We start from the raw sequence: 14,859 nt of genomic DNA, 5'->3' as shown, positions 1-14,859 counted from the left end.
AGCCAGCGTTGCGTTGCCATATGGACCTGATATTTTACTGATCGTTGCCCATTTGGACGCGATATATTTTTAAATAACATCTCGTTGCCGTTGTCGTGTGGATGTAGCCTTAGATTCTCCTGTTTGAGATGTTCAACACTCAAACACTGTTATACTAACATACATTAAAGGGGTATCAAATATAATATATACAGTTGCTGATGTGACAAAGTAACGTATTCTTAAGTATTCTATCAAATTTATATACTAGAAAACAACGAAATATCTTGGTAATTGTAAATATAATACTTTATACGCTAAACCGCACAAGAGTCGCCATTTTTAAAAGACCGTGACGTCAGCGCTACCCACTGCACTAGCGGAACTCTCCGAAATAGAGGAGATAAGCGTGTAATCATGGCGTCGGGCGCATCAAGTGAAAGCGACAGCTCTGTCGAATCATACGAAGAGATCCCGCAAGACGCACTGCAAGCAGGCTATGGCTTGGAAGGGTACCAGTTTGAACCTAGGAGAGGTACTATGTAGTGGAAGTTCATTATGTCTAACTATTAAAGCTATTTTAAGTTCGTTTCTTAAGACAAGGATTTTTTAAGATGTTACCTTGTTGACAGTTTCGGCGAGAATCTTCCGCCTTCTTCAAAACAGTCACCAGATGTCAAGTGGTGACGTGCCGTATCAGCTGATGTTACGCTACGGAGGCGTGAACGTCCCGCCCAATTTGACAGGTAGTTCACGCCTCCTGCTGTCAGGTCGCTCCCCCAGGACACATCTGGTGACTGTTTTGAAGAAGGCGGAAGATTCTCGCCGAAACTGTCAACAAGGTAACATCTTAAAAAAATCCTTGTCTTAAGAAACGAACTTAAAATAGCTAGGAGAGGTACTCTCGACTCCGGTGATGAAATAAGAGAAGAAAGCTCGGATGACGGCGAGGATGAGACCGATGCTGACCATGGGCATGGCGAGGGTGGGGCAGAGCGTCTGCGTGCAGGTGACACGGCGTGGCGCTGGTGCGGAAAATGTAACGTGGAGTTGCTCACGAGTCCAGCAGAATTTATTTGCTGCAATGAGATAGGCGCCACCCGTGGACTTGCGAAATCGTCGCAAGAGGCATCAGGTATTTCACACGTGCTATTCCCAACCTCAATGAGCCAACACAACTGGGCACATACATACGTCATGAGTGTTACGCAGAGAAAATGAACGTGCATTCTGATTGGATAAAATTAATATCATGGCGGGCTGTTCAAACTGCAGAAATAGTTTGCTCGAACTACTTTCAAAACACTATAACTTTCCAACCTTAGAACAAAAAACTTTTGTAAGTCTTGAATAAGGTTCGTTAATGTGTGTTTTATTGTTATATTTACTCTATATATTGCCCTCTGTTCCCCTTTAAATTAAATATAAATGACATTTTTAACAATTTATTTCAATTTATTAATTTTTCCCCACAGAAACACCAAGGTGTACTCTACGCCTTGCACCGAAGTGATGTCTGTAATATATTATACACAGCCGCCACTAACTAACTAGCTCCCCCCCCCTTTTTTTTTTAAAGCAAAGGGTCGTCTTGCACCAAATATTGACTTTTTCGTTTATTATGGCTTGATGCTGTTTTATAGTATTTTTTTTCATTTTTTTAAATGTTGAAACATAATGTTTCATTATTTTTAAGCAATTTTTTGTCTAGCATTTCTTTACATGTGCCTAAGACTTTTGCACAGTGCTGTACATATTGGACTTACGATTTATATTCAGAAAATGAATGTGTCCTGCAGTGATGTAAGCTTCTGTAGAGTAGCTTTCTAATAGCAACAAGTTTGGCAGAGAGTAAGACAGAATTTTTTTTTTTTTTTTTTAAACTGAATACAGTGTGGACATTAACCTTAGCTTCCTTTAACAGTGATCAGTACCAAGAGGCAGAACATAAACCTTCCCCATATCCTCAAGCAAAGGTACATCGATCAAATACAGTTTTCTTTTAATGATCTTCTTTTTAATTCTGTGTAATTACTGATATTGTTTTTGTAGCCTAGACAGAATCCTTTCAACAGCAAACCCGTAGCATTAGAATGTCCTGAAAAGACAGATGGACATTTGCAAACTGGTGCAAATATCCAGCAGATACCAAAGAACTTGCACCAGGTTCCTGCAGATCAGCAGCCAGCAGCAGCGTCACTGTCCTCGTTGCCTAAACCGTGCCAGACGGCACAGGTCCCTGCCGAGGGTAAGAATCTCACTTCTCATTCATAAGCTGCTGCAAAAGTATAGTTGATGATGTGTGATTTGGACTCAAGTTGATCAGACTTAATGATCTAGACTCAGTTTCAGAGGGAGTCCATCTCAAACAGATGACGTTTTTTTGGAAATGGCATGAAATGGCAGCCATCAAATCTTCAAATTAATGTGGTTAACTTGACAAAGTATTTGAAGGCTGTTGTAAACTCTTTTGTTAGGTTGTGTTGTCTGTGCATAATTAATGTTGTGTTTTTGCTGGAGCGAGTGGCACAAAGATCATACAGTCAGTGTTTTCATTGCGTGTGCACACACAGTAAGTCTGACTGATCTCCACTGAATGCTCCATGTAAATCTCATCTTGTTTTTTTGGGGGGGTTTGGGGATTTAACACAAGCATGCCCTTTTTGCTTTCCATGACTTATCTGTTCTGTGCAACATTTAATCTTCATATCTGAAAGTGTTGTATTCAGAATTGGCAACTTGTGTCCAAAGCTGGCTTTATTATTTATGCAGGGAAAGTTTTTTTCATATTCAGAAATGGGTTACACAGATGCTTAAAGGGGCCAGTTCACCCTTCCCAGAATTCAATACCTTCTTTTTGTTTACATATGGGACACTGCGTTTTGAAAGCATGTGACTGCTGTTGTCCTTTAAACTTTCCAACTGTGCTAGCTCTCGTGCTTGCTCACCGAGCTGAATACTAAGCCTTTATAAGAAAACTTTCACTAATAAAAATGGAAGACGTTGTGGAAGAAGATTGATTCCTCAATCTTGATGGCTGAGGCCATTACAACGGACTAACCATACAAAAACTGAATGGATCAGTTGAAAGAATCTAGTTCAAAAGCTAGTATCTGTGATAGTATGGGGGTACATTAGTGCCTACGGCATGAGTAACTGTGAAGGCATCATTAAGCCTGAATGGTGTATATAAGTTTTTTAGCAACATGCTGCCATCCAGATGATATCTTTTTCAGAGAAAGCTTTACTTATCTCAGCAAGACACTGTCAAACCACATTCTGTACATATTACAACTACATGGCTCCGTAGTAAGAGTCCAGGTGCTAAACTGGCCTGCCTGTAGTCCAAGCCTCTCTCCCACTGAAAACGTGGTGCATTATGAAGTGCAAAATATGACACAGGAGACCCTGAGCAACTGAAATTATATATCAGGCAAGAATGGGACAACATTATCTGCAGCCGCTTATCCTGACTATTGGCGAGACAGGGGTACACCCTGGACAAGTCGCCAGGTCATCACAGGGCTGACACATAGAGACAAACAACCATTCACACCTATCTAATTAGAGCCACCAATTAGCCTAACCTGCATGTCTTTGGACAGTGGGGGGAAACCAGAGCACCCGGAGGAAACCCACGCAGACACGGGGAGAACATGCAAACTCCACACATGCCCCTTTTCCACCAAAGCAGTTCCAGGGCTGGTTCGGGGCCAGTGCTTAGTTTGGAACTGGGTTTTCTGTTTCCACTGACAAAGAACTGGCTCTGGGGCCAGAAAAACCGGTTCCAGGCTAGCACCAACTCTCTGCTGGGCCAGAGGAAAGAGCCGCTTATGTCAGCGGGGAGGTGGAGTTGTTAAGACCAACAACAATAACAAGATTGCGAAAGATCGCCATTTTTAAGCGGCAAGAAGCAGCAGCTGTACAAACGCGAAGTCATCCATTATTATTATTGTTGTTGTTGCTGCTGCTTCTTCCGTGTTGTTTTTGCTTTGATATTCGCGCCAAGGTTTATGTAAACGTAGCGCCATAACTGACGTTTACAGCGACGTAATGACGTGGCTCCGCTTAGCACCGCGAGCTATGGAAAAGCAAACTGGTTCTTAGCTGGCTCGCAAGTTGAACGAGTTGTGAACCAGCACCAGCACTGGCCCTGAACCAGCCCTGGAACTGATTTGGTGGAAAAGGGGTAACAGAGGGGCTCCCGTCAGCCGCTGGGCTCGAACCCAGGACCTTCTTACTGTGAGGCAACAGCACTAACCACTACACCACCATGCTGCCATAGGACATCATTTTACTTTCAAAACTACAGCAATTGGTCTCCTCAGTTCCCAGACGTTTACAGAGTGCTGTTAAAAGTAGAGGTGATGCAACACAGTGGTAAACATGCCCCTGTCCCAACTTTTTTGAAATGTGTTCGTGATATCAAATTCAAATTTCATATATTCAAAATTGTATATTTTATATATTTAAATAATCCTATATCTATCTATCTATCTATCTATCTATCTATCTATCTATCTATCTAATGATTTGAATTAGAACATATATACACCAGTGCCTTGCAAAAGTATTCATCCCCCTTGGTGTTTGTCCTGCTTTGTCGCATTACAAGCTGGAATTAAAATGGGTTTTTTGGGGTTAGCACCATTTGATTTACACAACATGCCGACCAATTTAGAGGTGCAAACTTTTTTTTTTAAATTGTGACACAAACAATAATTAAGATGAAAAAACAGAAATCTGGAGTGTGCATAGGTATGTTTCCCTTTTAAACCACACCAGTGTAGCTTTAGCAGTATGTTTAGGGTCATTGTCCTGCGAGACCGTGAACCTTCATCCCAGTCTCTAACCTCTGGCCGACTCAAACAGGTTTTCCTCCAGAATTGCCCTGTATTTAGTGCCATCCATCTTTCCTTCAGTCCTGACCAGCTTTCCTGTTCCCTGCAGATGAAAAACATCCCCACAGCATGATGCTGCCACCACCATGCTTCAATGTAGGGATGGTGTTCTCAGGGTGTTGGGTTTGTGCCACACGTGGCATTTCCCATGATGGCCAAAAAGTTCAATTTTTGTCTCAGTTGACCAGAGAATCATCTTCCATGTGTTTGGGGATTCTGCCACATGCTGTTGGGCAAACTCCAAATGTGATTTTTTTCCTTTTCTGGCCACTCTTCCATAAAGCCCTAATCTGTGGAGTGTATGGCTTAAAGTGGTCCTATGGACAGATACTCCCATCTCCACTGTGCATCTTTGCAGCTCCTTCGGCGTTATACTTGGTGTTTTTGTTGCATCTCTGATTAATGCCCTCTTTGCCCAGTCTGTGAGTTTTGGTGGGCGGCCTTCTCTTGTCAGATTTGTAGTGGTGTCCTATTCTTTCCATTTTGCTATAATGGATTTAATGACGGTCCCTGGGATATTCAAAGTTTGGGATATTTTTTTTTTTATAACTCAACCCTGATCTATACTTTCCGGTGGTGTAGTGGTTAACACTGTCACCTTACAGCAAGAAGGTCCTGGGTTCGAGCCCAGCGGCTGACGAGGGCCTTTCTGCGTGGAGTTTGCATGTTCTCCCCATATCTGCGTGGGTTTCCTCCGGGTGCTCCGGTTTCCTCCACAGTCCAGAGACAACCGGGTTAGGTTAATCGGTGGCTCTAAATTGACCGTAGATGTGAAATGTGAGTGTGAATGGTTGTTTGTCTCTGTGTCAGCCCTGTGATGACCTGGTAACTTGTCCAGGGTGTACCCCGTCTCTCGCTCAGTCAGCTGGGATAGGCTCCAGCTTGCCTGCGATGCTGTACAGGATAAGCGGCTACAGATAATGGATGGATGGATGGTTTTAATGGTGCTCTGTGGGATATTCAAAATTTGGGATTTTTTTTTTTTTTATAACCCAACCCTGATCTATACTTCTCCACAACTTTGTCTCTGACCTGTTTGGAGTGCTCCTTGGTTTTCATGTTGCTTGCTTAGTAGTGTTGCAGAGTCAGGGTCCTTCCAGGACAGGTTGATTTATACAGACATCATGTGACAGATAATGTGATACTTTGATTGCACACAGGTGGATCTTAATCAACTAATTATGTGACTTATGAAGTGAATTGGTTGGACCAGCTCTTTTGTAGGGGTTTCGTACGAAACCCCTAAATAGGGGTTACCTATTAAAATAGGTGAATACCTATGCACACTTCCGATTTCTGTTTTTTTTTCATCTTAATTATTGTTTGTGTCACAATAAAACAACAATGTGCACCCTTAAAGTGGTAGGCATGTTGTCTAAATCAAATGGTGCAAACCCTCCAAAAATCCATTTTAATTCCAGCTTGCTAATGCGACAAAACAGGACAAACACCAAAAGGGATGAATACTTTTGCAAGTGTGTGTGTGTGTGTGTGTGTGTGTGTGTGTGTACAATTTTTGGAATTTTAGATTATACAATTTTGAATCATTATATATTCAAAAACATTTAAGATTTCCCAGTTTCAACATATGTTGTCTTTTGGACTACTTTCAATAAAATATAGGGTTTCCATGTTTGTGAATCAATGCTTGCTGTTTTTATTTGTTTTACACCACATCCCAACTTTTTTTGGAATTAGGGTTGTAGTAAATCCACATAACTTTTTCCCCTCATTTAGACACATCTAGCCGAATGTTAACAGTGTTTAAGTGGTGTAACAGCCATTCTTCAGTCCTTTATTCCATTCCTCATACTAATTGCCTGCCTTAACATCTCATCTCATCTCATTATCTCTAGCCGCTTTATCCTTCTACAGGGTCGCAGGCAAGCTGGAGCCTATCCCAGCTGACTACGGGCGAAAGGCGGGGTACACCCTGGACAAGTCGCCAGGTCATCACAGGGCTTTGTCTTAACATATAACATGCATATTCCTGTTCATGTACAGTTGTTGTCAGAAGTTTACATGCAGTGACCTGAATGTCATCTTGGATATGAATGTCATGGCAATATTTGAGCTTTCAGTCATTTCTTTGAACTGTTCTTTTTCTGTGGCAGAATGATTGATTGTACAATATACATCTTTTTTTATACAATATACAAAAAAACCCACTAGAATTTGGTGCACAAATTTTAATTTTCTTCGGGTTTTCTGAAATCAACACGGGGTCAAAATTATACATACAGGGTAAAAAATATACCTGCAGCACACCTAATATTGGGGTAAAATGTCTCTTCGCAAGATTCACCTTGACCAAACATTTTTGTTTACCATGAACAAACTTCTGGCAGAATTCTGGTTGGATATTTCACGACTCTTCATGGTAGAATTGGTAGACGTTCCCCCCACCCCCCCCACCCCCGGGCATGGACTCGATTTATAAGCACGATCCATATACAGTGGTACTTGAAAGTTTGTGAATCCTTTATAATTTTCTATATTTCTGCATAAATATGACCTAAACCATCAGATTTTCACACAAGTCCCAAAAGTAGATAAGGAGAACCCAGTTAAACAAATGAGACAAAAATATTATACTTGATCATTTATTTATTGAGGAAAAGTGAATGGCAAAAGTATGTGTGACAGTTCGTGTAAGTGGGTGGAGCACAGAAGGACTGCAGGACAGAGCCGAGTTCACAAAACTTTTATTTCCACTTTTCAGTGCAAATCTTTCTCTCTCAGCCACACACGCACGCACACACATTCCAGTCGTCTGGTTCAGGAGAGAGCTCCCTCTGCCCTTGCTCTCTCTCCTTAAATAGGGCGCGGTCACTGGGAAGACACAAACACATTAATTAATGACAGGTGTAGTGATTCTGCCACTTACCTTCCCTGACTCTGCCCTCCTGTCACAGACCGATGCTTGACCACGCCCCCGCTGCCACATACCCCCATTGCCCGACTCAGGCCGGGCGGCTGTCCGGCCTGCAGCCGACTCCCCCCCCCGACGGGAGAGGAAGTCCGCCATGACCATCTGCGCCCCCGGCCTGTGGATCACCTTGAAGTTAAAGGGTTGGAGTGCCAGATATCAACGGGTGATCCACGCGTTGGCATCCTTCATGCGGTGGAGCCACTGGAGGGGCGCGTGGTCTGAACAGAGGATGAAAGGGCGTCCCAGCAGGTAGTACCGGAGGGTGAGGACTGCCCGTTTGATCGCCAGGCACTCCTTCTCGATGGTGCTGTAGCGCCCCTCACGCACCGACAGCTTACGACTAATGTACAAGACTGGGCGATCCTCCCCCTCCACCTGCTGGGACAAAACAGCCCCCAGCCCTCTGTCTGACGCATCCGTCTGCAACGTAAAGGGGAGAGAAAAGTCAGGGGAGTGTAAAAGTGGCCCCCCACACAGTGCAGCCTTTACCTTAGAGAAAGTCCGCTGGCATTGCTCCATCCACTAGACCGGATCTGGTGCCCCCTTTTTAGTGAGATCAGTCAGCGGGCTGGTGACGTCCGAATAATTAGGTATAAACCTACGATAGTAGCCAGCCAGCCCCAGGAACTGTCTCACCCCCTTTTTGGTCTTGGGCTTCGGGCAGGCTGCAATTGCTGCTGTCTTGTTAATTTGGGGACGCGCCTGCCCGTTGCCCAAGTGGAAGCCCAGATACCATACTTCCAATCGCACACTTCTTTGGGTTGGCTGTGAGACCCGCTCGCCTCAGCGACTTAAGGAGGGCCCTCAGGTGTTGTAAGTGCCGCTGCCAGTCATTACTATAAATAATGATATCGTCAAGGTATGCGGCCACATAGGTGGCGTGGGGGCGGAGGACCCTATCCATCAGCCGCTGAAACGTAGTGGGCACCCCAAACAGCCCAAAAGGAAGTGTGACGAATTGGTGTAAGCCGAACGGTGTGGAAAAGGCCATCTTTTCCCGGGATAATGGAGTCAAGGGGATCTGCCAATAACCCTTTGTTAAATCCAGTGTCGAGTAAAAATGAGCCGTGCCTAGCCAATCGAGCAACTCATCAATACGCGGCATTGGGTACGCATCGAATTTAGACACCGCGTTGACTTTTCTATAGTCGACACAGAACCGGACCGACCCGTCGGCCTTGGGTACCAAGACCACCGGGCTGCTCCAGTCACTGTGGGACTCCTCGACGATGCCCATTTTGAGCATGGCCTCGAGTTCTTCCCGAACCACTTTTTTCTTGTGCTTGGGTAACCTGTAAGGGCGGCTACGCACTACCACCCCCGGGGGCGTCTCGATGTGGTGCTCTATGAGGTTGGTGCAGCCGGGCAGGGGCGAGAACACGTCCGAAAACTTGGTCTGCAACTGGGCAACCTCTGCGAGTTGGGTCAGGGAGAGGTGGTCTCCACAGGGGACCGGAGAGGTACTTGATGCCAATGTTCCCTTTTGCACCTCTGGCCCCAGCTCCGCCTTCTCCGGAACCACCGACACCAACGCCACGGGGACCTCCTCGTTCCAGAGTTTGAGCAGGTTGAGGTGGTAAATCTGTAGCACCCCACCCCTATCCGTTCGCCTCACCTCATAGTCAACGTCCCCGACTCGCCATGTGACCTCAAAGGGTCCTTGCCACTTGGCGACTAATTTGGAGCTCGATGTGGGCAACAGTACGAGTACTTTCTCTCCCGGTGCGAACTCCCTAAGGCGCGTACCCTGGTCATGCAGGCGGGTCTGTCGTTCTTGGGCCTGCCGCAAATTCTCCTGAGTTAGGTGCGTGAGTGTGTGGAGTTTTGCGCGCAGGTCCATAACATATTGGATTTCGTTTTTACTTGGTGAAGGTCCCTCCTCCCAATTTTCCCGCAGCACATCTAGGATGCTGCGTGGCTTACGCCCGTATAACAATTCAAACGGGGAGAACCCCATGGAGGCTTGTGGGACCTCTCGCACTGCAAAGAGCAAGGGTTCGAACCATCTATCCCAATTACGTGTGTCCTCACTTACGAATTTTTTAATTATGTTCTTGAGGGTGCGATTGAACCGTTCAACTAAACCGTCCGTTTGTGGGTGATGCACGCTGGTGCGGATCGGCTTAATACCCAACAACCCATACAGTTCGTTCAGTGTACGTGACATAAACGAGGTGCCTTGGTCAGTCAGAATCTCTTTCGGGATTCCAACTCGGGAGATAATGCGGAAGAGTGCCTCCGCAATACTGCGTGCTGAGATATTGCGAAGAGGCACTGCTTCCGGGTATCGCGTTGCATAGTCCACTAGAACTAATATAAAGCGGTACCCTTGTGTTGACCGATCTAATGGCCCAACGAGATCCATCCCAATTCTTTCGAACGGGGTCTCGATTAACGGTAGAGGGCGCAAAGGCGCTTTTGGAATGGCCGCTGGATTTACTAACTGGCATTCGCGGCATGCCATACACCACCTACGGACATCGCAGCGAATCCCTGGCCAATAGAACCGGGCCATTATTCGAGCTAGTGTTTTATCCTGCCCTAAGTGTCCAGCCATGGGATTAAAGTGAGCCACCTGGAATACCAATTCCCGGCGGCTCTTTGGAATTAAAAGCTGCGTGACTCGCTCTTTAGTTTGAGTGTCCTGCATCACTCGGTATAATCTATCCTTCATAATCGCGAAGTAGGGGAAGGACGGGGTGGCGTTCGGCTGGAGCGTTTGACCATCGATTACTCTCACTTGGTCAAACACATGCCGCAGAGTCTCATCTCGCGACTGCTCTAACGGGAAATCCGCGAGGGATTCCCCGAGAGAGGGAGGAGGAGCCGGCGGCTCCTCACTCTGACGCGGAGATGACGTAGACGGCTCTGTGACAGCTGCTCCCGCCAATGCGACACTGGGACCTCCCCCTGTTAAATGACAGGACCCACTCTTCACTAAATGTGTCATTAAATCCCGAAATCCCAGCCAATCAGTCCCCAAAATTAGAGAGTGGGTAAGGCGAGGATTAACCGCCGCCTTCACTACAAATTTTTCCCCTCGAAAAAAAATGTGGACCGACACTAAAGGGTAGTTGTGAACATCCCCGTGCGCACACAACACCTTCACCAATTGTGCTCCCCCCAATGCCTCGTCCTGCACCAGGCTTTGGTGGATTGAGGTCTGATTACAGCCAGAATCCACCAACGCCTGATATGTATCCCCTTGGATGCTCACCGGTATGCGATACGCTCCGGCTCGATCGAGGGCGGCTCCCGGTGCGTCGGGGATCTGAACCACCACGCCCACCTCCATTACTGAGCACTGCTGTTGGAGGTGGCCCGGCTCCTCGCCGCGCCAGCGAACCGGCCCGGGCTTCCTCTCTGCACTAGTGCTCTGGGGCTCACTCACCTGGGGGGGGAGACAGACACAGAAGGGAGACATGGGAGGGCACCACGGGTGCGGCAGGCCGGCTGAGGTGGCGCCGGCCCCCACCTCCGCCTCCGCGGTGGGGGAATAGGGCGAGAAGGAGTAGAGAGAGAGAGAGAGGAGAGAAGAGGTTGTCTGCTGTCCTGCTGTCGGGACAGCCACCAGATGGTCCTCCGCCAGCTCGATTGCCTGATCCAGCGACGCCGGGCGGTGGCACTGGACTCACTCTGCGGTTCCCGCTGATAAATGTGCGACGAACTGCTCCAGTACCACCTGGTCAATGAGTCCCTCGGTGTCGCAGCTGTCGGCCCTCAACCACCACCAACAAGCGTCCCCGAGTTGCTGGCCAAACGCGAACGGCCGGCCGACTTCCTCCAAGCGCAGAGCACGGAAACGCTGACGCTGTTGCTCCAGGGTGCGTCCCACCCGCTGGAGGACGGCCCAGCGAAGGTCCGCGTAGGCCAGCCGGTGGTCGGTGGGTAGCTGTAGCACGGCCAGCTGCGCCTCTCCCGTTAGCGGGGGGAGGAGGCGCGCCGTGTGCTGTTCCACCGGCCACCCCGAGGTCTCCGCTACCTGCTCAAAGAGCGTGAGGAATGCCTCGGGGTCGTCCTGTGGGCCCATCTTCGTGAGGATGAGGGGGGAAGGGCCCGTGGCGGTGGAGATGGTGGACCCCGCCGACGCGAGTAGGTGCCGGAACGCCCGACGATCTTCCTGTTGCGCCAGCACCAGGGCCTCGAACCGTTGTTCTTGCTCCTTTCGGAGGGCGAGCAGCGCCTGGTGCTGGCTCTGTTGGGCCGTGGTGAGGGCGTGGATCAGGTCGGCGAAGGTGGAGGACACCCATGGAGCTGTTCTCTTCTGTGCTCATCCCGGGTTTCAGCACCACTGTGACAGTTCGTGTAAGTGGGTGGAGCACAGAAGGACGGCAGGACAGAACTGAGTTCACAAAACTTTTATTTCCACTTTTCAGTGCAAATCTTTCTCTCTCAGCCACACACGCGCACACATTCCAATCGTCTGGTTCGGGAGAGAGCTCCCTCTGCTCTCGCTCTCTCTCCTTAAATAGGGCGCAGTCACTGGGAAGACACAAACACATTAATTAATGACAGGTGTAGTGATTCTGCCACTTACCTTCCCTGACTCCGCCCTCCTGTCACAGACCGATGCTTGACCACGCCCCCGCTGCCACGGTATGTAAACCTTTGCTTTCAGTATCTGGTGTGACCCCCTTGTGCAGCAATAACTGCAACTAAACGTTTCCGATAAGTGTCGATCAGTCCTGCCCACTGGCTTGGAGGAATTTTAGCCCATTCCTCCGTACAGAACAGCTTCAACTCTGGGATGTTGGTGGGTTTCCTCACATGAACTGCTCGCTTCAGATCCTTCTACAACATTTTGATTGGATTAAGGTTAAGACTTTGACTTGGCCATTCCAAAACATTAACTTTATTCTTCTTTTAACCATTCTTTGGTAGAACGACTTGTGTGCTTAGGGTCGTTGTCTTGCTGCATGACCCACCTTCTCTTGAGATTCAGTTCATGGACACATGTCCTGACATTTTTCCTTTAGAATTGGCTGGTATAATTGAGAATTCATTGTTCTATCAATAATGGCAAGCTGTCCTGGCTCAGATGCAGCAAAACGGGCCCAAACTATGATACTACCACCACCATATTTCACAGATGGGATAAGGTTCTTATGCTGGAATGCAGTGTTTTTCCTTTCTCCAAATATAACGCTTCTCATTTAAACCAAAAAGTTCTACTTTGGTCTCGTCTGTCCACAAAACATTTTTCCAATAGCCTTCTGGCTTGTCCACGTGATCTTTAGCAACCTGCAGACGAGCAGCAATGTTCTTTTTGGAGAGCAGTGGCTTTCTCCTTGCAGCCCTGTCATGCACACCATTGTTGTTCAGTGTTCTCCTGATTGTGGACTCATGGACATTGGCTAATGTTAATGTGAGAGAGGCCTTCAATTGCTTAGAAGTTACCCTGGGGTCCTTTGCGAACTCGCCGACTATTACACGCTTTGCTCTTGGAGTGATCTTTGTTGGTCGACCACTCCTGGGAAGGGTAACTGTGGTCTTGAATTTCCTCTATTTGTACACAATCTGTCTGACTGTGGATTGGTGGAGTCCAAACTCTTTAGAGATGGTTTTGTAACCTTTTCCAGCCTGATGAGCATCAACAACGTTTTTTCTGAGGTCCTCAGAAATCTCCTTTGTTCGTGCCATGATACACTTCACTTCCACGAACATGTGCTGTGAAGATCAGACTTTGATAGATCCCTGTTCTTTAAATAAAATGGTGCCCACTCGCACCTGATTGTCATCCCATTGATTGAAAACACCTGACTTTCTAATTTCACCTTCAAATTAACTGCTAATCCTAGAGGTTCACATACTTTTGCCACTCACAGATATGTAATATTGGATCATTTTCCTCAATAAATAAATGACCAAGTTTAATATTTTTGTCTCATTTGTTTTAACTGGGTTCTCTTCATCTACTTTTAGAACTTGTGTGAAAATCTGAGGATGTTTTAGGTCATATTTATGCAGAAATATAGAAAATTCTAAAGGGTTCACAAACTTTCAAGCACCACTGTATTTTCAATAGGGTTAAAGTCAGGACTTGTTTTAAGCTTAAATGTTAGTCTGCTTTTTTCTCCACAACCAGCTGTGATGCGTGTTTGGGTTCATTGTCCTGTTGTAACTCCCAAGTCATGTTCAAGTTTCTGATAGTTTATGCTGACGAATGCTGAGGTAGTCCTCCAGCTTCATTATTCCATCCACTTTGTGCAATGAACCAGTTCCACTGGCAGCAAAACAGCCCCAGAGCTGATGATCCTACCACCAGCTGGTACAGTGTCCCTCTGTATGTGGTGGTCATTGTGGCCAAACAACTCAATCTTTGTCTCATCTGACTATGCAGCTATCCTCCAGAAGGCTTTTTCTTTGTCTGGGTGGTCAGCTTCAAACCTTAGTTCAGCTTGAAGGTATCAATTTTGGAGCAGGGGTTATTTCTTGATTAGCAGCCTCTTAGTCTATGGTGATGTAAAACTCACTGAACTGTAGACAGTGATTCATCTGCTTCCAGTTCATGGCAGGGCTGTGCCATGGTGGTTCCCAGGTTGTTCCTGACCATCCAAACCAATTTCCTTTCAGCTGAGGGTGACGCTTTGGGCTTTCTTGAAGCAAAGTGGCTTGGCAAAGTGACTACATCTTCCAATAACTTGGATATAATTGTTTGAACTGATCTTGGAATTTGCAGTTGTTTAGAAATGGCTCCAAGAGACATTCCAGAGTTGTGTACATCTGCGATGCTCTTTCTCAGATCTGCACTGAGTTCCTTGGATTTTCCCATTGTATTGTGTGTTTGTCAATCTAATGAGTGCTGTAAACAAACCCTTTTTATGAAGGCACAGAGAAGCTACCAGCTGTAGTCAATCAGGATCACTAACAGGAAGTTAAGATGCCTTGTCAAGATGAGAGATGTTTTGGCACCTCTGAATTAATTATCTAAGTGAGTATATGTAAATTTTTGACCCTGTGGTGATTTCAGAAAACCCAAAGAAAATTAAAACTTGTGCACCAAATTCTAGTGTTTTTTTTTTAATTTAAGATGTATGCTGTACAATC

General features: G+C 46.5%; 1 protein-coding gene across 10 annotated transcripts in view; it reads left to right on the top strand.

The window, feature by feature from the left end:
* sytl2a (synaptotagmin-like 2a) overlaps positions 1-14,859 on the top strand; it is a 70,156-nt gene that overhangs the window by 33,696 nt on the left and 21,601 nt on the right. For all 10 annotated transcript variants that reach the window (XM_060908571.1, XM_060908569.1, XM_060908570.1 and 7 more), the window contains 2 exons: positions 1,904-1,955; positions 2,032-2,227. In XM_060908571.1, coding sequence (XP_060764554.1) covers positions 1,904-1,955; positions 2,032-2,227 — 248 coding nt within the window. The remainder of the gene's footprint in view (positions 1-1,903; positions 1,956-2,031; positions 2,228-14,859) is intronic.

This window comes from Neoarius graeffei, chromosome 25 (genome assembly GCF_027579695.1).
Source record: "Neoarius graeffei isolate fNeoGra1 chromosome 25, fNeoGra1.pri, whole genome shotgun sequence".
Classification (NCBI taxonomy): Eukaryota; Metazoa; Chordata; class Actinopteri; order Siluriformes; family Ariidae; genus Neoarius; species Neoarius graeffei.
Note: the sequence above shows the minus strand (reverse complement) of the source record. Positions and strands in the feature narration are given on the sequence as shown.